General features: G+C 37.6%; 1 protein-coding gene across 1 annotated transcript in view; it reads right to left on the bottom strand.

The window, feature by feature from the left end:
• The window catches only part of CSMD1 (CUB and Sushi multiple domains 1), a 1841590-nt gene that overhangs the window by 420962 nt on the left and 1399532 nt on the right, over window positions 1-21096 (bottom strand). Inside the window, exon 8 of the mRNA XM_060184943.1 lies at window positions 10469-10556. Within this exon, the coding sequence (XP_060040926.1) occupies window positions 10469-10556 (88 nt within the window). The remainder of the gene's footprint in view (window positions 1-10468; window positions 10557-21096) is intronic.

The raw sequence follows: 21096 nt of genomic DNA, 5'->3' as shown, positions 1-21096 counted from the left end.
AGTGACAGAGTGATATTCTGGTGTCTTCCCCTGCTCCTTTCTCTTTTTCTCTCTTTCAGTGAGAGAGAGAGAGAGAGAGAGAGAGAGAGAGAGAGAGAGAGAAGTTCCTAGAAGTTGAGGAGCCAGGAAAGACTCTACAACAAAAAGAGAAAGCAGGAATCAAGAGCAAATCCCCTTCAGGGTACATGTTTTAATTTACCTCTACATCTTTCTGACTCCAGCACAGCCCATTGAGTTTACAATATCAGGGCAATAAACACATATGGAATAGAACAACAGAAGAAAACAAGAGACTGAAGCGTGAATGAAGGCTGCCTCCTAAATATACAATCAGCCACCATACCTGAGGATTTAGGCAGCAGAGACTAGGATAGTGTAAATGCCTTCTAGCAACCCATCCTGCATGAGTGACTTTTCAACGGTCTTAACATGAAGATATTCCTCCCTGCCACACCAAGAGTTAGTGCTGGAGCTTGGTGGCAGCACTATGAATCCATTGCTTCCAAAAGCCATTTTTTCCTTTTTATTTCTATTTAATTTTTCCCCTTTCTATTTGTATTTGATATAGAGAGAGACTGGGAAGGGAGAGTGAGATATAGAGTGAGAAAGATAGGTAACTGCTCACGGAGCATTTTCCCTGCAGCTGGGGAATAGTGGATTGAACCCATGTCCTTGAATATGGCAACATGTGCACTCAACTGGGTGTGCCACCGTGACTTTGCCCCCAAATATATATTTTTATAGATAAACTCGTGAATAAACAAGTCCTCACAAAGGAACTCACAAAGGAAGTCGGATACTTAATTTTCTGATCACTGCTCATTGAAAAATGCTAAACTAAAAAGCGAGGCAAAAGAAAATTTCTAGTCAACATCGTGCCAGCTTCCCAAATACTGTCGGAGTCCAGGATCTTCCTGGCACCCAAATACCACTGTCACCAGAGAGAGAAATGAGTGGTGGTGGCTTATTTCCTGATACCTTTTATTACCCTTTGATAATCCATATAATGTGCCATTTCTGGGTCATTTTTTTCTTTGGATGGAGACAGTTTTTAGACTCTCTCTCCCAGGCTTAAGGCAATTGAGCACCACTAAAAACACATTTGAGAGGAGATGAATCATAGTTGCCTAAGGATAGAGAAGAAACTAATATTTTCTATGTGTGTGTTAACAATAGCACAACAGAGATTCCCAACAGCAGTGGGAATATTAGGGAATTTCCAGGTGTGGGCACAATGAGGCTTATGAAAACAGCTTAAAATGATGTGCCATCTCCAAACAAGAAAAATATGTGAGCTGTCCTATGCAGAAATTTAACTTAAATTTCTGAGTATATTATGAGTTCGTGGGAACCTGCTATTTTTAAAATGAAAGACCTTCTTGGACAAAGTTGAGTCAATCTTCCTGTTTACTATCCCCCTCTAAAACAGATTTCTTATCATACCTTTTCACAAATGGGGTCTATGAAATGGAAACAAGTAGATACAGAAAGAGAACCTGGTGCCACAGGAAGGATTCACAGCTCTTGGGGGGGAGATGGTCACCTCAGGGTGACTCTGACTCTATAGGTGATCTCCACAAGACCAAAGGCAGGAGGCAACCATCTCCTTCTGACACTCTCCCCACTGAGCTTAGGGCCTCAGGGTTTTTTTGCTTCTGAGATGAGGAAATAGGTGGAACCTGCAAACTAGTGCCCTGAGAATTCCACTGTCTATTCCTTTTCTCTGCAGTTGAGTAAATGGGGAATCAGAAAGATGTGAGGAAAGGTCTAGAACAGAGAAAATCAATAGAGAACTTTGCCTTCAAAGGACCTTCAATAGAGCCAATTAGCCTTAGAAACTGCCCCCTGACTCTGTGATCAGACTCTAGTAGGGGCCAGAACAGGAAAAAGATAAGGACTGTGGACCACTTACTCAGTAACAGGGCATATAGGGAGGTTCCAAAGGTAAGTCATCACTGGGGACACTCAACTCCTCTTTATTCACTTATTTATTCTATTTTAATAAAGAGAGGGAAAGACAGGCAGAGAGGAAAAGGAAGAGACACTGCAGTACCACTCCACCATTCACAGACCTCTCCATGCTGTCTATGACACTTGAACCCAGAACCTTACTCTTGGTAAGGCATATGCTACACCCACTGAGTCTCCTTCCAAATCTCTATATACACTTTATAGATGAGAGAAACAAAGCTCACAGCTTCCTTTCTGAAGACCGAAGATTGAATGGATTCAAACAACCTTTTGCTTTTTTTTTTAAACTCTGATACTATTATTTCTATATGTAATGAATCGGGAAGCAATTTCAAATGCACAGACGCTACTCTTTATAGGATGTGGAACCTTCAATATCCTCCCTGATCCTTCCCTCTGTTATAATAAGCATCCTTGGTGGCAGTGACACAATCTGAGTCAGACATGCATAACCCCAGCATACGGCACAGGAGCACAGGTGACACAGATAAAACAGGAGTGGATATTACCATGCCACCATACCAGGATAATCAGTAAGACTTCATGCCAAGCAGCTATATGTTTAAACATAGCTAAATGATAAGTTTTACACAAGATGTGTTTTCCATAATGAACATTTATTTAAATCCCAAAATATAGACTATATTTAGGCTAGTACATGAGCCTCAGTGTAGGGTGAGTGAGTGGGAGATGAACCAGTTTGCTTTTTGTTCAGCAACACCAGCTCTCCCTTCATTCTTCTCTTCACCACATGTTGAGTGGGTGTACATCAGGCAGGAGGGTGAATTATCTGAACTCTTGGGACTTTTGAAATTATCTGAATGTAAAGGAGAGAGCAGACTCAGTAGACAACCAGGTAGATTATCCTCTCTTCGTGAAACATGTCAAGATGGCACTGGTTGCATTGATTTGGTTGAGATCAACAGATGTGGTATCAAATGGTATGGATCAAAAGAAGCATGAAGGAAAATGAGCAAAAGCCCCAGAGCTTCCATGCAAAACCTTACCATTATTTATGTGATTTAATGCTATTTTAAAATAAATATATATATACTTTTTAATATTTATTTATTTATTCCCTTTTGTAGCCCTTGTTTTATTGTTGTAGTTATTATTGATGTCATTGTTGTTAGATAGGACAGAGAGAAATGGAGAGAGGAGGGTAAGACAGAGGGGGAGAGAAAGACAGACACCTGAAGACCTGCCTCACCGCCTGTGAAGTGACTCCCCTGCAGGTGGGGAGCCAGAGGCTCGAACTGAGATCCTTATGCTGGTCCTTAAGCTTTGCACCACCTGTGCTTAATCTGCTGTGCTACCGCCCGACTCCAGAAAATAACTATATTTTATATACTGACAAGACCAGTTGCTTCTGGTCTCCCTGGCCTAAGACTGTAAGTGATTAATATTTCAAAAAAAGTTATTATTAGAAATGCGTTAACAACTTAAGTCCAGTGTTGAAATTCAATCAATTACTAATTTCAAACTGTTTGGTGGAAGATATAATCAGATTGATAGTTTCAGATGTAATATCCTGTATACAGACAATGATTTATAAAGATGTATAACTGAAACCTATATAATATTATAAACAAATACTTCCTCAATATTTTTCTTGTAAACTGCTATAAAGTTAAACATCTATCTAGGGCAGGGGAGATGACATAATAGCTATGCAAAGAGATTTTCGTGCCTGAGTGTCCAAAGCCACAGACTCAATCCACCACACCACCATGTGCCAGAGCTAAGCAGTGCTCTGCTAAAGCTATAACAAACTAGCAAAAATAAAAATAAAACATCAAGCTATAAGTATTTTTAAATTTGTGACTGAGTAATAATAAGTTGTAAGATTGTAAGATTACAATCGTATAGTTACACACCTCACCTCACCAGTTTTGCTTCCCCACTTTCCCAGTGGTAACCACCATAGTTACAATGTTTTAGAGACAGATTTTTTTTTCTAAATTCATATGTTTCAGTTCCCCTGTTCTTCATATGAGTGAAATCATCTGGTAGTTGTGTTGCATTTCTTTACTTGTTTGGCAGCTATGAATATATGGGCGTATATGCCCCTTTGAGTAAATGTTTGGATATCTTTTGGATATATGCCTGTGAGTAGTACTGTTGGATCACAAGGTAATTAGGTTTTTATTTATTTGTTTGTTTGTTTGTTTATTTATTACCTTTTGCTGCCCTTGTTGTTTTATTGTGGTAGTAATTATTGTTGTTGTTATTGATGTCGCCTTTGTTGGAGAGATAGGACAGACAGAAATGAAGAGAGGAGGGGAAGACAGAGAGGGGGAAAGATAGACACCTGCAGACCTGCTTCACCACTTATGAAGTGACTCCACTGCAGGTGGGGAGCTGGGGGCTCCAACCGGGATTCGCCTCTCGGTTTTAATTTTTTAAAGAACTTTCCATATAATCTTCCTCAGGGGCTGCACCTGTTTGCCTCTTCATCAGCAGTGTAGTAAGAGTCCCTTTTTTATCCACAACCTTACCAACACCTATTATTTTCTCTTCTGTTGATGTAGGCCATTCTCATAAGTGTGAGATGGAATCTCAGTGTAGTTTTGATTTGCATTTTCTCTAATCATAAATGAAGTGGAGTAGTTCCTCATGCCTGTAGGTAATGTGTATCTCTTCTTCAGAAATCTGCTTATTCAGTTCTTTGGTCCATTTTTAAAAATTTGTATATTAATTATTTTAATTAAAATTTAAATATACTAAATTAAAAATAATTTATTTTATATTAAAAAGTTTTAAGTTAAAAAGTAGGGCCAGTTGGTGATGCAACTGACATTACCATGTGCTTGAACACAGACATTACCATGTGCAAGGATCCAGGTCTAAGTCCGCAGTCCTAACCTGTAAAGTGGATGAGCAGTGAGGCAGAACTGCAGTTGTCTGGCTCTCTCCCTCTCTATATTTCCTCTCCCCTTTTGACTTCACTGAGTCCCATTAAATAAAGAAAAAAAGAAGAAGAAATGGCTGCCAGGAGCAGTGGATTCACATTGTAGGCACTGAGCTCCAGCAATAATCCTGGTAACAAAAACAAATAAAAATAAAATTAGAGGGGCAGGGTGGTGGTGCACCTGGTGAGAGCATGTGTAACAATGCACAAAGAAAACAGGTTCAAGCCCCTGGTCCCTACCTGCAGGGGGGAAAGCTTCAGAAGTGATGAAGCAGTGCTATAGGTGTCTCTCTATCTCTATCTCCCCTTTCTCTCATGGCTGTCTCTATCCAATAAACAAATAATAATAATAAAATATTTTAAAAATAAAATAGAAAAGAAAATCATTCATAGGGCTAGGAGGTATCTTCCCTGCTAGAGCACAGATATTATCATGTTCCAGGACATGGGTTCAAGCAGCTACCCACCAAGTGGGAGAATCATGCACAAGAGTAAATTTCATGACTCTAGGGGAACTTCTTGTTTTCTCACTCCTCCCCTTCCCTCTCTCTCTACTTCCCCACCTCACATACCTCCTCTCCTTCCTTCAGTGTCTCTCACACTCTATCTGGAGAGAGAGGAAAAAAAAGTCTACCAGGTACAATAGAATAGTACATTTGTGAAACCCTGGAAGCAAAAATAAATAAGTGAATAGTATGAGTACTTAGGTAGTTCTATTAGATAGATAACTCACCAGGTAGGACATGTCCCTTGCCATGAACATGACTCAAGTTTGAGCCCCAGTGCCACAAGGGAGATATTATGACAATGGGGTGAAGCTCCGATGCTGTCTGTCACTCATTTGTATCTCTGAACATAAGAAAAAATGTCCTGGGAGTGGTAAAATAACACATATAAGAAAGTCTCAGCTCAGAAAAAAAAATCAAATACCTCCTCAAAAACTAGTCTTTAGTAATCATAATAAAACATGCTGAGACTTGGAAGTGGCTCACCTATTAGACCACAGGTTACCATGTGCAAGGACCTAGACCACCACAGGGAAGCACCTGCAATGGAAAATTTCATGAGTTGTGGAGTGGTACTGAAGTGTCTCCTTCTCTACCTATCTCTGTCTCTCACCTTTGCCTAGAGCAAAGAAAATACCAGTTATCAGGAACAGCAGAATTACATAGGCACTGAGCCTCAGCTACAACCCTAGTGACAAAAAGGCACATTAATAAAGTCACCTAGCAACTTCTACATTCTGAACCTGGCATATAATATGTGGTAGAAAATCATGTTTCTTCCTCCTTGAAAACTACTTAAATATAAATTTTATTGTGATGAAAAAGCATAACTTAGAACTGGGGAGACAGTATAATGGGTATGCAAAGAAACTCTCATGCCTGAGGCCAATGTCCAGGTTTAATCCCCAGCACCACCAAAAACCAGAGCTGAACAGTGTTCTGTGTCTCTCTTTCATTAAAATAAGTACAACAAAATGAAAGGAAAAGTTAAACTTATTCGTAGACTTATATATAGTAGTCTGAACTATTAACTTTACAAATAAATGAGAGCATTTTTCATAGAAAAAATAAGTACATAAAATTTTTAGGAGGTCGGGTGGTAGCGCAGCCCGTTAAGCTCAAATGGCACAAAGCACAAGGCCTGGTGTAAGGATCCCATCTCCCCACCTGCAGGTGGGTAGCTTCACAAGCAGTGAAGCAGGTCTGGAGGTGTCTTTCCCTCCTCCTGTTTTTCCCTCCTCTCTAGGTTTCTCTCTGTCCTATGCAATAACAACGACAGCAATGACAACAATAACAACAACAACGATGATGAATGTTGGGTAATTGTGCAGATACCCTCAGGGTATTGCCCATTCCCTCAAGAGCTAAAACCTTAGCTTCCCAGAGTGCTTTGGTTTCTCCACCCCCTTTTTTCTAGCCAATCCTGTCCTGACTTGCCACTTCCGGAATTTCTCCCATAAAATCCCTCCTGCTTCCGCCTTTCCATCTCTCTCTTGGCTTTTTCCCTTCTTCACCCAGAGAAGGTCTGCTGCACATAGCAGGCGGCCATTTTGCTAGTTCCACATGGCCTGAACCACTCTGCTCTTGCCCATTTCTGGGGTTCCCCAGTGAATAAAGATTTGTGGTCTCTTCTTTCTCCCCCGCTAGGCAGCCCGACAGATGACGATATACAACAACGATGACGATATACAACAACAGCAACAAAAGGGAAAAAATAGCCTCCAGGAGCAGTGGATTCTATTGCAGGCACCAAGCCCCAGCAATAACCCTGGAGGCATAAAAAAAATTAAAAAGTGTAATTTACAAATACAGAGGTTGAGCAACTGGAAGAGAGAAAAGAGAATGCCTCAGAAGTTTTACTCAGTGGCCTATTTCTCAGAAGCAGCAGTAATCCAGATAAATGAGCTTTAAAACATTGTCCTCCGTCACTTTTCAAAGGGGGATCAAGGTTTCAAGTACTGTGAGGGAAATATAGGTGGGGAGACCTTTAAGACATTTTTTTTCCAATACAGCTTGTAGTCTTTGAAAGAACAATAATTGCTGGCAAACATTTTCCCCAAACCAGTTCTGTTTGTTGGTAACAGTGAATCTCCCACAGAAAGCAATGAAGTGCCTGCCCTTAGGGAAGAGCAGAGAAAACTGTGATGTCCTTCATATCTCAGATACCAAAAGTGGTGGGAGCCGGTTGGGGGTGTCATAGGTGTTCAGAATGTTCTATGTTCACTGTTCTTTTGAACTGGAGGTTCTGGAAGGAAAGCCAGTTAAGATTGGATACCTTCCTCTCCTGACCCAACATACACAAAGGACGAGCAATGAAACTATCACAGATCTTTTAGGTCTTCTAGATTCTTATGGAAGGCAGGGATCAGTGTGTGGGTTTCCCACTTGTTCTTTGTTTGCTTCCTTTGGGATAGGATAATGTCATATGGAGGGAAACTTTTCCAACAAGAATACTAATTACTGTGTTTTTAAACATCACTCTTATTTATATTCTAGTTATCAATTTTTACTCCGATCACAACTGGAAAAAAAATTAGCAACTTGCTTGATTTCCTAGCTTTGTGGAGACATATTTGAGACAGAATGTAGTGTCAGATGAAGGAGTACAATGTAATGGTTTGAGGTATACAAATAATAAGGCTGGTTAATACATCCTTCACTTCGCACATTGAGATGTCTGTTACCATCATGTGTGTGGGATGAGAAACTATACAATCTGCTCTCTCGGTAACTTTATAACAGCACTGCCAACTTTTGTCATCTAACTAAACACTACACTCCAGAACTGGGTTTGTTTTACACCTAAACTGATTTGATTTTTTTTTTCACTTAATGAGGTAAACAATGCTGGGTAATTTAATGAACAAAAATAGTAGTACTGAAATCCTTATTTTCTTTTATCTCTAAGATTCCTAACAGTGTGTATAAGGTATCTGACAATTAACAGGAGGAGTTCAGTGCCTAATACAGGTTGAATGTGGAAGAAATCACAGCTCTCTTCTTTGGCGTGATGATTTTCCAGAAAATTTGATTTGATTTGTACATCAAAATGCTGAAAAAAAGGAACCCATTGAGTGTACAGTGGCAAAGAGAATAAAAAAAAACTGAGATAATATTTAGGAAAGGATATTGGAGCATAGATCTAAGGGAAGCCAAGATTGGGTCATGATGAGATCTAGTTGATTCAGAGATGATGAGACAGTTCACTTGGTAAATTTGTGTCTTTGCCCTGTGTGTGGCCCAGGTTTGAGCCCGGCCCCCATTATATTGAAGGAATCTTCCATGTTGTGATCACTTGCATGTTCTCTCCCTCTCTACTACCTCTTTGTCTCTGTCTATAAAAATTAACCTGTGTAATCAATGCTCCCTAAATTGTAAAATATCGTGCAGCATTAAGAGGATGGAAGATGTCAATATACTTTGGAAAAAAATAAATCAGTAACATAAAAAAATGTTAAAAGGTGAGGACCACCATTAAAAATACTGAGATATCAGTTAATGCATCTGTTTCAGCTTTGAAGTATAATTTAATTTTCTATTATAGCAAGTGAAAAATAGAAATCAAGAAAAATTATTCAAGCAAAGAAACAGTGAAGTTAACCATAGTGTCCTAGATCTCTTCACCATTCTCTCCACCTATCAAGACAGTATAATTTCAGTGATACCCTAAACACCAAAATAGCTTTCAGTTTGCCTATGTTTCCTTCATTCATCATTTAAAATATGATTTAATGGAAGAACATTTTTAGAAGCAATTCCTAAGAAAAAGAAGGCCATATCTGTGTCCTATTTTGCCAAATGTCAGAAAGTATAGTTATTTATGTGTTTAAATCACAAGAATTAGGAAACAGCTATCAGAGATTGACCTATAGTGGAGAAATAATAACATTCACCACAATGATATTTAACAGCTACAGATAAGTACATTGTATAAGAAGGGATAGGAGTGAATGCAGAAATGAGTAGCTGGTGGTCAAGAGATTTGCATGATGGAATTTTTCTTGTTTGTTTCTGATAGATTATATATTTCCTTTGTATATCTGTTTTCCTCACCTTATGGCATCTAATTTAACACTATTAGCTTTGAAAGTTGTATTTATTTAAATAAAATAGTAGATTGCTGATATATAAGAATTATTAGTTTGAATGGCAATATATAAGTATTAATAATACAATACTAACAACTAACATTTTAGTTTTTAGCAGAACCTATCATTATTCCAGCCCCTAATATCCCCTTAAAGCATAAGTCATCTTTTTTTTTTTTTCGGCTATTTTTTCCATTTTATTGGATAGGACAGGGAGAAACTGAAAGGGGAAGGGAAGACAGAGAGTGGGAGAGAAAGATAGACACCTGTGGACCTGCTTCACCGCCTGTGAAGCAACTCCCCTGCAGTTGGGGCATAGATCATCTTTTAAGAAAAGTTATAGTTCTGCTTTCCAACCATTATTTAGTGACTAACTTAGCAGACTTAGCAAAGTACTAATGAAGCTCTGATGCTAAGGACAGGTTTGTTAAGTTCAATTTAACCATCTAACATGATGTTATCTACCATGAGTTAGGTTCAGTAAGAATAAATAAAATAGAATAAATATATTCTGACCTCTTTCCTTCAGGACCTCATACTTCAACATGATAGAAACCTAAATTTAAGGTGAATATATGTTCTATAATTCTCTAATGATTCTGAAGTTATAAGAAAATAGATAGCTGGCATCAGCACAAAGGTGCCAGGAAGGCTGAAAGGATAGGGTGAAGGAAGGTAGGGTATGGATTTACATTTACAGAATACTCTACCCACCCAAACTAGAATACACATTTGTCTCTGGGACACTTTTTTTTTTAAAGAGACATTTTGATCACACACATTTAGAGTTGAACTATTAACAGTGGTTAATGTGGTAAAAGGCATCAACTTTAAAACATCATTTTGGAATTCAACAAATAATACAGTGATATTATAACTGAGAAGTTGTATCTTTAAATCAAAGATGAACAAGTTAAACAAAAATGACAAGCTAATATTCAAGATGTTTTATAAAATAACGTTCTTTTTCAAATCATTACTTTATCTCCTACCTGAAGTCAGAACCTGCTCTTCTTCCATTTTCTGGAATGCCAGGATCTGGACACATGTCAGAAACTAAAGCAACGCCTCCTTGACTCACTGCAATAGAAAGAAATAGTACTATAATTTCAGGTAGGTACTGGGAGACAATGCAGAACATAAATTTATATTGGGGAGACGCAACTTAAATCATGATGGCTTTAAAATGTAATTTCTTTAAGAAAGAGGACAGCATATCTATATTTAATGTTATTCCTGGAAAATAAAAAGATTTCTTATGTAATGAAAAGATGCCTACCTTCTTTAGTTTGAATCCTGCCCTTTACTGTAGAGGTTTAAAATTAATTTAAAACATTAATTCATTATTGTGCTCTACCCAAAATTCTGAAGCTGAAGTTCTAACAGTGCCCATTCCATACCTCTAAATGTGAAGGTCAGTTCCCTGAAAAGGGAACTGAGAACAAATGAAGTTCTAATTCAATGATGTTGTAAGAAGAGATCAAAATACAGACTCAGGTCGAAGACCATGATGAGAAGATAGTTACTGATGAGTCAAGAAAAGACTTCTGAAGAAATAACTCTGTTAATACCTTGATTTCAAACTCTCCATGTCCAAAATTATGAGACTATAAGCTAGACTCTGTAGCTAATGGGCATTTTCTACACCACCCTATACATAAACCCCAATCAAAAGATATAGACTGTCAGAAGAAGTTACAAGATGCAGGAACACGTTGCTATTGTCTCATGTTAGCTCTAAGGACATACAGAGGTTGCATGGCAAGAATAGAGACATTTATAGAGCCAGAAAGTAGGAAAGTTACTGCCAGAAACTGAAAGATTATAAGACTGAGAATTAATGATGAGTGAGTATGGAGATTCCACAGGGGAGACGAAACTAACCTGTTGGTGTAAGTGGGATTGGGCAAACAACAATGTGGATATGTCTAATTCCACATGACTGGTTGGATTGAAAAATTGGTTAAAAATGTAGTCAGTGAGACATCTCAGTGGCAGAGCACAAAAATTATATGCAGGAGGTCCCAATGGTCTGGGGAGACAGCATAATGGTTATGCAAAAGACATTCTTGCCTGAGATTCTAAGGTCCTAGAATCAATTCCTAGCACCAAAAACCAGTACTCAGGTCTCTTGCACGCATACACGCTCTTGATCTCTCTCCTGCCTTACATCCTTGCTTCCCTCTCTCTATTTCTCATTCATTAAAATAAATAAATGATATTTTTAAAAAGAGGTTCCCAAATATCATTTGCTATAGTCTTACCTTTACATTTTAGATTATTAAACATTTTGTTCTGCTTTATATCTTAAGGCTTTTCAGCCACCAAGTTGCAGTTGCTACCATGATGCCAGCCTAAAATCCCTAGGCAGATGACCTCATCAACCTGTCCTGGAATTTCACCTCTCCACAGCCCTACCCCACTAGGGAAAGATAGAAACAGGATAAGAATATGGATATGCCAACCCCCATGTCCAGTAGAGACGCAATGACAGAAGAAGCAATGACAGAACAACCCTAATGATCCTAGGTCCAAACTACAAGAGGGATAAAGAATAGGGAGTCTTCCAATGGAGGGGATGGGATACGGGATTCTGGTGGTGGTAACTGTATGGAATTCTACCCTTTTTAAAAAATTTTTATTTATAAAAAGAAAATATTAGGGGCGGTAGCTCAGTGTGTTAATTGCACATGGCACAAAACACAAGAACTGGCATAAGGATCCCGGTTCAAGCCCCTGGATCCCTACCTGCAGGGCAGTCACTTCACAAGCGGTGAAACAGGTCTGCAGGTGTCTATCTTTCTCTCTCCTACTCTGTCTTCCCCTCCTTTTTCTACTTCTCTCTGTCCTATCCAACGATGACAACATCAATAACAACAACAATAAGAACAACAACAATAAAACAAGTGGGAATAAATATTAAAAAAAAGGAAACATTGACAAAACCATAAGATAAGAGGGGTATAACTCCACACACTTCCCATGACCAGATCTCCGTATCCCATTCCCTCCCCCGATAGCTTTCCTATTCTTTAACCCTCTGGGAGTATGGACCCAAGGTCATTTTGGGATGCAGAAGGTGGAAGGTCTGGTTTCTGTAATTGCTTCCCAGCTGAACATGGGTGTTAACTGGTCGATCCATACTCCCAGCCTGTCTCTCTCTTTCCCTAGTAGGGTAGGGCTCTGGGAAAGCAGCCACCAAGTTGGTGGGGTTGTCTGTCTAGGGAAGTCTGGTTGGCATCATGCTAGAATCTGGAACTTGGTGGCTGAAAAAAGAGTTAACATTCAAAGCCAAACAAATTGCTGAATAATCATGGACCTAAAGGCTGGAATAGTGCAGATGAAGAGTTGGGGGGGGGTCTCTGTTCTGTAGATAGCTAGTAGCATATTTTAGTTATATGCCAAAGGGCCAGTGGCTATATTAGTGTTTTTTTGTTTGTTTGTTTGTTTGTTTGTTTTGCCTGAGCCTGAAATCTGATATGCAGGTGGATCCTAATTATTGTCTGGGGAGATGACGTCATGGCTGGCAGAAGGAGCAGAAAGCTGGATCTGGGAAGAGAGTGTCTCCCTAATATGGTAAAAGTGTATAAATATTGTTGATTTGTAAACCCCATCGATTTGATGTGATCTGGGGCCCATATTCTGCTTAGGAGCCTATGTCACCTCAGCATCCCTATAGATCTGAGCTCATATTATGTGGTCATAAGTAGGAACATTCCAAGCTGCCCCAATTTAAGGACCCATCTTCCTTAGGTATAGCATAGAGTATATTGTCCAGCCTCCCTTCAGAAGATGAAACATTCTCTACCATTGTTGATCTAAGTTGAAGGCAAGGTCCCACAGGAAGGAAGAAAAGAAGACAAGAACAAGAAAAAAAAAAAGAGCAGTGAGAGGAAATAGGAAGAGGAAAGAGTTTTTTTTATTTTTCTTTATTATTTTTTAAATTGAATTAGCTAGAAGGAGGGAAAAAGGAAAGTGAGAGAAGAGATAGAGAAAAACAAATTCCTCTCTCACTGGATAGGACACCCGGTCACCTAGCAGTGGAAAAAACAACAACAGTTAATTTTCATCAACCTGAAGAAGGAGGGGGGGAAAGGGACACACATATATAATAGCAATAATAAAATAGAATACAGTAAAAAACCTAACAGTCAATCTGCAGCTTGCACTGGCTGCAGGCACTGATCAAAGACAGCCAATTGTAAGAAGTATCAACAACAACAACAAAAAACCCATAACCTCCATGCAGTCTTTCAGAAGCAGGGGTGAGGCTCTGATTGGTCAGGTATTTTGTCACTCAAATAGAGCTACAGCCACTTAAAAAAGAAACAGAAGGAAAACAAAAAGGAAAAGGCTTAGAATGATACCCCTGGTGAGCTAGGAATCTTGGTAAAGAAAACAGCTCAGCACAAAGCCTGCTAGGAGCAGCTGTCAAGCCCCTGGGGGATGATTCTGGGGTGGGGGGAAGGGGTGAGCTTCAGAAATAATCAAAAGGTATTCCTTTCTTTCCCCCCCTGGCCTCAGTTTTCTAACTGAAGTGTGGTGTCACCCTTAGGACCCCTTAGTCACCCTCTTGCTGAAGACCCAGTATCCTACCCTATCCAGAGAATCCTAGGTCACAAGCTGCTCAGCTTGCTGGAGCTCACACCAGCCACTGCTTCCATGTCACCATCTTTGCTCCACCCTGGAATTGTACCCGTCTTATCCTACAATCTGGTTAATCATTATTAAATAAACAAAACAAAAAAAAAAGGTCAGGTGGCGGTGCACCTGATTGAGTGCACACATTAACATGCACAAGGAAGCAGGTTCAATCCTCCTGTCCCACCTGTGGGGGGTGGCGCTTCACAAACATTGAGCAGTGCTGCACGTGTGTGTGTGTGTGTGTGTGTGTGTGTGTGTGTGTGTGTGTGTGTGTGTGTGTGTGTGTGTCTACTTTCTGTCTCCATTTATCTCTGTCTCTATTCAATTAATGAATAAATAAAATTTTAACAAGTCTTCAATATATAAGCCAGCACAATTTATATACACTTTTAATAAACGGTTATCACTGTGATATACTGATGCTCTCATAAGTCATAAATCAGTGAAATACTGGTAAATTTATTGCCATAATCTTGACAGTACCACAGCTGCCCTCCCCATGCCATGCAAGGCTCCTACTCTGTTATAAGTATGGAAAAGCACCTAGTCTGGTGGTCTAGATAGTGAGTGGTATACCAGTGAGTCCATAATATTTCCTAAGTAGACTTGAATGCTCATAATTTTAAACTCTGTGGTAGATAATTACTCATGCCATGTTTTTGTTGTTGTTGTTGTTGTTGTTTTCCCCTGCCCTCACGAGTTGCAACTCACCTCTCTTTCCTTTTACATTAGCTATTGCTGTGACAATGGAAACAGCTTCTTCCATGAGAGAACCCATTATTCTTTCTCCTTAGAATATGGCTACTCTTGGGGACTGGTGGTGGCACACCTAGTTAAGCGCACATGCTACAGGGCACAAGGACCCAGGTTTGAGCCCCCAATCTCCACCTGCAAGGGGAAACATTTGCGAGTGGTGAAGCAGGTCTGCAGGTGTCTCTCTGTCTGTCTCCCTCTCTATCACTCCCTCCTCCTCTCAATTTCTGGCTGTCTCTATCCAATAAATAAATATAATAAAAAATTTTTAAAAGAATATGGCTACTCTTATATGGTTCCCATTTCCCTATTCACAAGCTTGTCTAAAATAATAACAGAAAGGTTTGCACATATAGTCTAAATCTACTTTGCTTTTTCTTTTTTTCTTACATTAGAGAAAACTAAAAAGGAAATGAGAGATTGGGAAAACCTATTCAAGTATGATTATATCATTCCATATGTCTTTATAGATAAGGTAGAAATCAGTTGTTAAAGACAGAATATGGATTTGGAATTCTGAGGGTGTGCAGAGCAGGTTACACAAAGCCAATGGACAGAAGATATTATAAAAATATAATAAGCCAAATGCAAAATATTACTGATGTCAGAAATGTGGTTAGGCTTTTAACATGTTAATAACATAGAAACAAACAAACAAGGAGGCTATGTACAAGTTATAGGTAAGTTAACAATGAGCTCCAGAAATCCTACTGTCTACTCCACCTTCATCATGAATAATTGATTTCTCTGGAAATTGAAGCTTTAGTGTTAGAGTTATGAAGAGCCTTTGGCTTCAAGTATGAGTGCCCAGACCTCAGAAATACATTTTATAAAGAGAGGAGTTACTTGGCTTAATATAGTTTTAGCTCTAATTTTATTGAACTATATCTTTTCACATCTCATAAGACACATGGAAGGGATGTTAATAAATATACTTAATTTGAGTCAATACCTTGGAGATAGATGTCAAGAGTGGAAGTATGCAATGGGTAGAGTCACAACCTATGCTTTACAGATGCAAAGACAAGATGTAAAATTATGCAATCGGGTGAACATATACAAATGAGACAGCCTGTAAAAGATTTTGAATGGATTTTTATTTAAAATGTGTAAATTATATTAATGCATAGACATGTAAATGACTTTATCAAGACATGTTGATTCACAATGCCTCATTAGAGACTCACAAGGTCCCCACAAAGTATCCAAGCAATAAGAAAGTGCTTCTCCCATATAATTACCCTGAGCATTAAGGACACATCTTGTGATTGTCAATTAAAATTCAACATGAATTGATTTGGAGCAAAGTCTATAGCTAGCCTAGTGCTAGAGCAACTAGCAAACAACTAAAACAAAAGCAATCTAAATGGTGAGTACTATGATAAAGGGGATTATAAACAAATAAGCAAATGATATAAACTTCATATTAGTAAAATAATCACAATTAGGAAGGATAAGAGTAACAATTATAATAATAAATTATAATGATAAAGAGTATATAAAATTAAACATATAACTTTTGTAAAAAATGAGGGTTGATAGCATAATGGTTATTCAGAAAACACTCTCTTGCCTGAGGCTCTTAAGTCTCAAGTTTAGTCCCTTGCACCACCATAAGCCATAGCTGAACAATGCTCTGAAAAATAAAAAAATATTTGAAAGAAGCTCCAAACAAAATTACAGGTCTATTAAAACTATATTGGTAAGAACAATCCATGAAGTGATATTATTACATCCATTTTTTATAGAAAAATTTGTGGCCAGAATGCTGTTCAATCCCAGCTACATTTTGTACATTTGCAGCAATGAATTAATGCAACATCATATGTTAAAGAGCTTTACAACTTAAATGATACATTTAAAATATATTTCACAAAAATTTTAAATAGTTATTTTTTAATGAGAAAGAAAATATAGAAAGATATGTGGAGGGGAGGAGGGAAGGTGGGAAAGACAGAGTGAGAGAGAGGTGTCAATTAGAGCACTGCTCAGCTCTGGCTTATAGTGATGCTGAGGATTTCACTTGAGACCTTGGAACCTCAGGCATGAAAGTCTTTGCAGAAACATTATTCTGTCACCCCAGTCCATATATATATATATATATATATATATATATATATATATATATATATATATATTTAAACAACACATTCCCCTTACAATAAAGTAACACTAAACACTGAAAAGCAAAGTAGAAAGGTGTTTTGGGTTTTTTGTTTGTTTGTTTGTTTGTTTTGGAGTTTTTCCCCTTCTATATTCTCAATCAAATATACCAAAGGGAGGCCAGATGGCTCAAACCATGAGGCTTTAGTTTCATCCCATCTGGTGGCAATTTCCAGACTTTCCACATGGGGCCATATACCTTCTAAGTCTTCAAGTAAGATGCCTTTTTCTTTTTTTCCTAGTAAACATTTAGTCTGTATACCTTTGAAATAAGCAATCTAAAACTAAGAGCCATTTAAGTAAGTTCACACTCTTTAGCAAAATTGATCTTGTGAGTTAGAATAGCATATTTTATTATCAATACATATTTCCTCAGAGACCTAAAGGTATGTTCTAGTCATATCAATTCCAGACTAATTCGAAGCACTTTAAACCTTCAGAGGGCAGACATATGGTTATAGTTGCATTAACAATCAGGAATACTGTTGTTCTACAGAACACATACTGGTTGGAATTCCTTAGCAACAGTATTTCCACTCTCGTGACCTTTCTATGACAGAAGTCCACTTAAGGTGTGTGTGTGTGTATGGGGAATACTCTAAACTCCAGTCTTCCCAACTATAATCAGTTTGATATAAGTTGGCACTGACATTTGTTCTTCCCACATATATAGACTTCCTTTATTGGAATGAAAAAGTAGTATCTACTTTTTAATGTGCTTTTTATTTTGCATGAACTTTATCTCTGCAAAAATAAAACATCCATATTACTTCTTTCTAAAAATCCTCTAACTAGATTAATGTCAACTTCAATAACAACTGCTTGTTATTGTAATAACGTCTCTCACTTAGCTCTAACAGGATTAGTTTGACAGAACACCACATGGGACACTTCTACATATATATATAAAAAAATCTTTGTTTTGTTTTGTTTCTACTGAATATTTGCTCAGTCTCTAGCAGTGGTTGGTTTTGATCCCAGAATAGTTTGCAAATATTTACAAGGTTTATAGAAATAGGTAACACAAGAATTGTTGACATTTGGCTAATACATTCTCATTATCAGTGCAACACAAGAGATTTAAAGGAATCATTCACATCAAAATAATTTGTCAAAAATTCAGTGTTTTGGTTTCATTGCTTTGGGTTTCAGATTAATGGACTGATAGGAAACCCTTTTTGCAGGTTTTAATTTTTTTTCCATTTAGGATAGATACAGAGAGAATTGACAGGGGCAGGAGAGATAGGGAGAAGCAGAGATACCTGCAGACCTGCTTCACTACCCCTTGAAGCACCTCCCCCACCCCTTGCAGCTAGGGAATGGAGCTCTATCCTAAGTTCTTTCACAAGGTCATGTGTGCATTCAATCAGGTGCTCCAAAGCCAGGTCCCAATAAAAACCTCTTTTAAGAACAGGACTTATATATAAGTCTTCGTGTGAAAGTCCAGGAGTAAAATATGCAAGTTGTTTAGGCTTTTATTGACTTGTTTTTATTATAATAATAATTATTATGTTAACAGGGCATTGGTAAACTCTGTGGTTTATGGTGGTACTAGGGATTGAACCTAGGACCTTAGTGCTTCAGGAGAGAAAGATTTTTACATAACTATTATGTTATCTCTCTGACCCTTAAGGGTTTAAAGTTATTATAATGCCAGGCTATTTATTCTTACTGCATATCTTGATTTGTTATTGAGTTTAAATACATGATTACTGAAGTACCTATTACCACAATCCTTGTATTTTAGTGCTACTGTGGTCTCCTGTCTTCAATCCTAAACTGCCTTTTAGTTACAGTAATTGATATTTTAAAGTACACTAACTTCTCTGTAATAAAGGTGATGAATACATTTTAGAGAAACTTTTTCAAAATGACATTAATATTTCTGTTGCTCAATAAATAACAAGTGGCAGCTATTAGGAATTTTGTATAGTCTTCTCATTATTCTAACTATGACCTGCATGAATCTTATGGTCCAGGTGATTTTAAACATTTCAAATTCTCTCACTATAAAGTCTTTTAATTTCTTTATCATAGTCTCTGTTAAATTGTTTTTCTGCCAGAAGGAAAACCAGTAGATTTCTTATAAGGATATGGTCACAGTAATTATCCTTGCAACTGCTAAAATCACCATGGTAGCAAATGTTCAAAGAGTAGATATCTCCTTAATGCATCTTCAAATTGAACTGAGATGTCTACTTGCTATTTAAAAAAAAAAAAAAAAAGATGAAAAATAACAACATGTTGGTATAAAATCAGGATAAAGGACATGAGCAAAATGAACAGCACAGATATTTTCCTAAGGCCCTGAGAACTGTCCTTTACCTATCTGATTCTGAGATGCTAACTCCTACATCCACTAAAAGCAACTAAAAGAGGCATCCTCAAGTTTCCCACTGATCCCTCAAAAGATCCAGACTAGCCTGGCAACCCCCAGCATGGGAGCAGACCTCCCTTGCTCTCATAGATGACCCTTGTCTCCTTAAAAGTTTAAAGACTCTGCATTTAGGACTCATGAATAAATTTCAGGATCTATTCAAGGATATCCCATGAGATACATTATTATTCATGGTCTTCTCATAGCACTGGTAGCATCTAACTAGTTCAGCATGTAATACTTTGCATACGATCTAAATTATCAGGCCAATCATGCTAAAATATGAAAGGAGAAAAAAACTATGGGTCAGTGTATGACATTTCTGATTTCAAAGAGATGTGCATAATCACATTATAGTTCAATAACACTAAACTACTGTATGTTAAATGTATGTATATATCATTTTAATTTTAAATCTTTTTATTTATTTGTGATTGGATAAAGATAGAGATAAATTGAGAGAGGGGGATATTGAGAGAGGGAAAGAGATAGAGACCCCTGCTTCATCACTAGTGATGTCAGAACATAGGTCCTTGCTCAATGTAATGGGCACACTTAACTATGTGCATCACTGCTTGGCCCCTTAAATGTATAATTAAATCATTAAAAGTTCTATTTGTCAATCTTTAGATATATAAAATAGTTAATACTAACTTTGTGAGTGATAGGTACCCAGAGAAATTTTCTTTCTTGGGGCTAGGGAGATAGCATAATGGTTATGCAAAAGACTAACATGCCTGAGGCTCTAAGGTCCTGGGTTCAATCCCCACATCCACAATAAGCCATAGTTGAGCTATACACTCTCTCTCTCTCTCTCTCTCTCTCTTTCTCTTTGTATCTTTCTCTCATTAAAAAAAAAAAATCCCTCATTATCAATTACTGGGCAGAGCAGGCTGGAGGCAAATTCAACTTTGAACTATAATACATTTCTTCCTAATCAGTCTCTTAATCACATCAGAAAGCCAGAACTGAGCAGTATTTTGGCATATGCATATATAATTAAAATAAATAAATACATAAGACACTTAATTATTTTCTCCCTTTAACAGTTTTTAAATGATTTCAGAATTTAGCACAGCCAGGATGGATGAGGACTCTAAGATGCTACGTTAGAATCTTGTACTAAAGAATATTCTAATAAAGTAAGTACAGATGATATTAAAATATATTGTATATTCCACATATCTCATCAAATTGTATTACATATGTATTCAAAAGTTGTTAAATAACTTACTTGTGAGGTAAGTCTAGATATTTAACTAACACATTAAATAAGCTACCTAGAAAATAAGCTCTCTATATAAGTGCATATATCAGTAACTCAGGTGATTCAAGAAGTAAACCACACACCTTTCAGGCCCTGGTTCAGTCCATGGCAATACATAAACAGGACAGTGCTTTGCTCTCCCACATAAATTAAAAAAAAAGAAAAGAAACAGTGCTCAACAGGGATGTTTCATCTATCATATATCATTTTATAATATACGAGTCTATTATATATGTTTACAGCAGTAACCTGTATTACAAAAGAATGCTTCAAATGTCTCACTCTGTTTTTAGGGTGGTGCAAAAACATTACATTATTTTCAAAATTATGAAATGTGTAGTTTAATATTAAAATTAGTGTATAATTTAATATTATCATTGCTGGAGTTGGTGTATTGCACCAAAGTAAAAGACTCT

Source organism: Erinaceus europaeus, chromosome 2 (assembly GCF_950295315.1).
Source record: "Erinaceus europaeus chromosome 2, mEriEur2.1, whole genome shotgun sequence".
Classification (NCBI taxonomy): Eukaryota; Metazoa; Chordata; class Mammalia; order Eulipotyphla; family Erinaceidae; genus Erinaceus; species Erinaceus europaeus.
The sequence above is the reverse complement of the archived record's forward strand: the minus strand, read 5'-3'. Positions and strand labels throughout refer to the sequence as shown.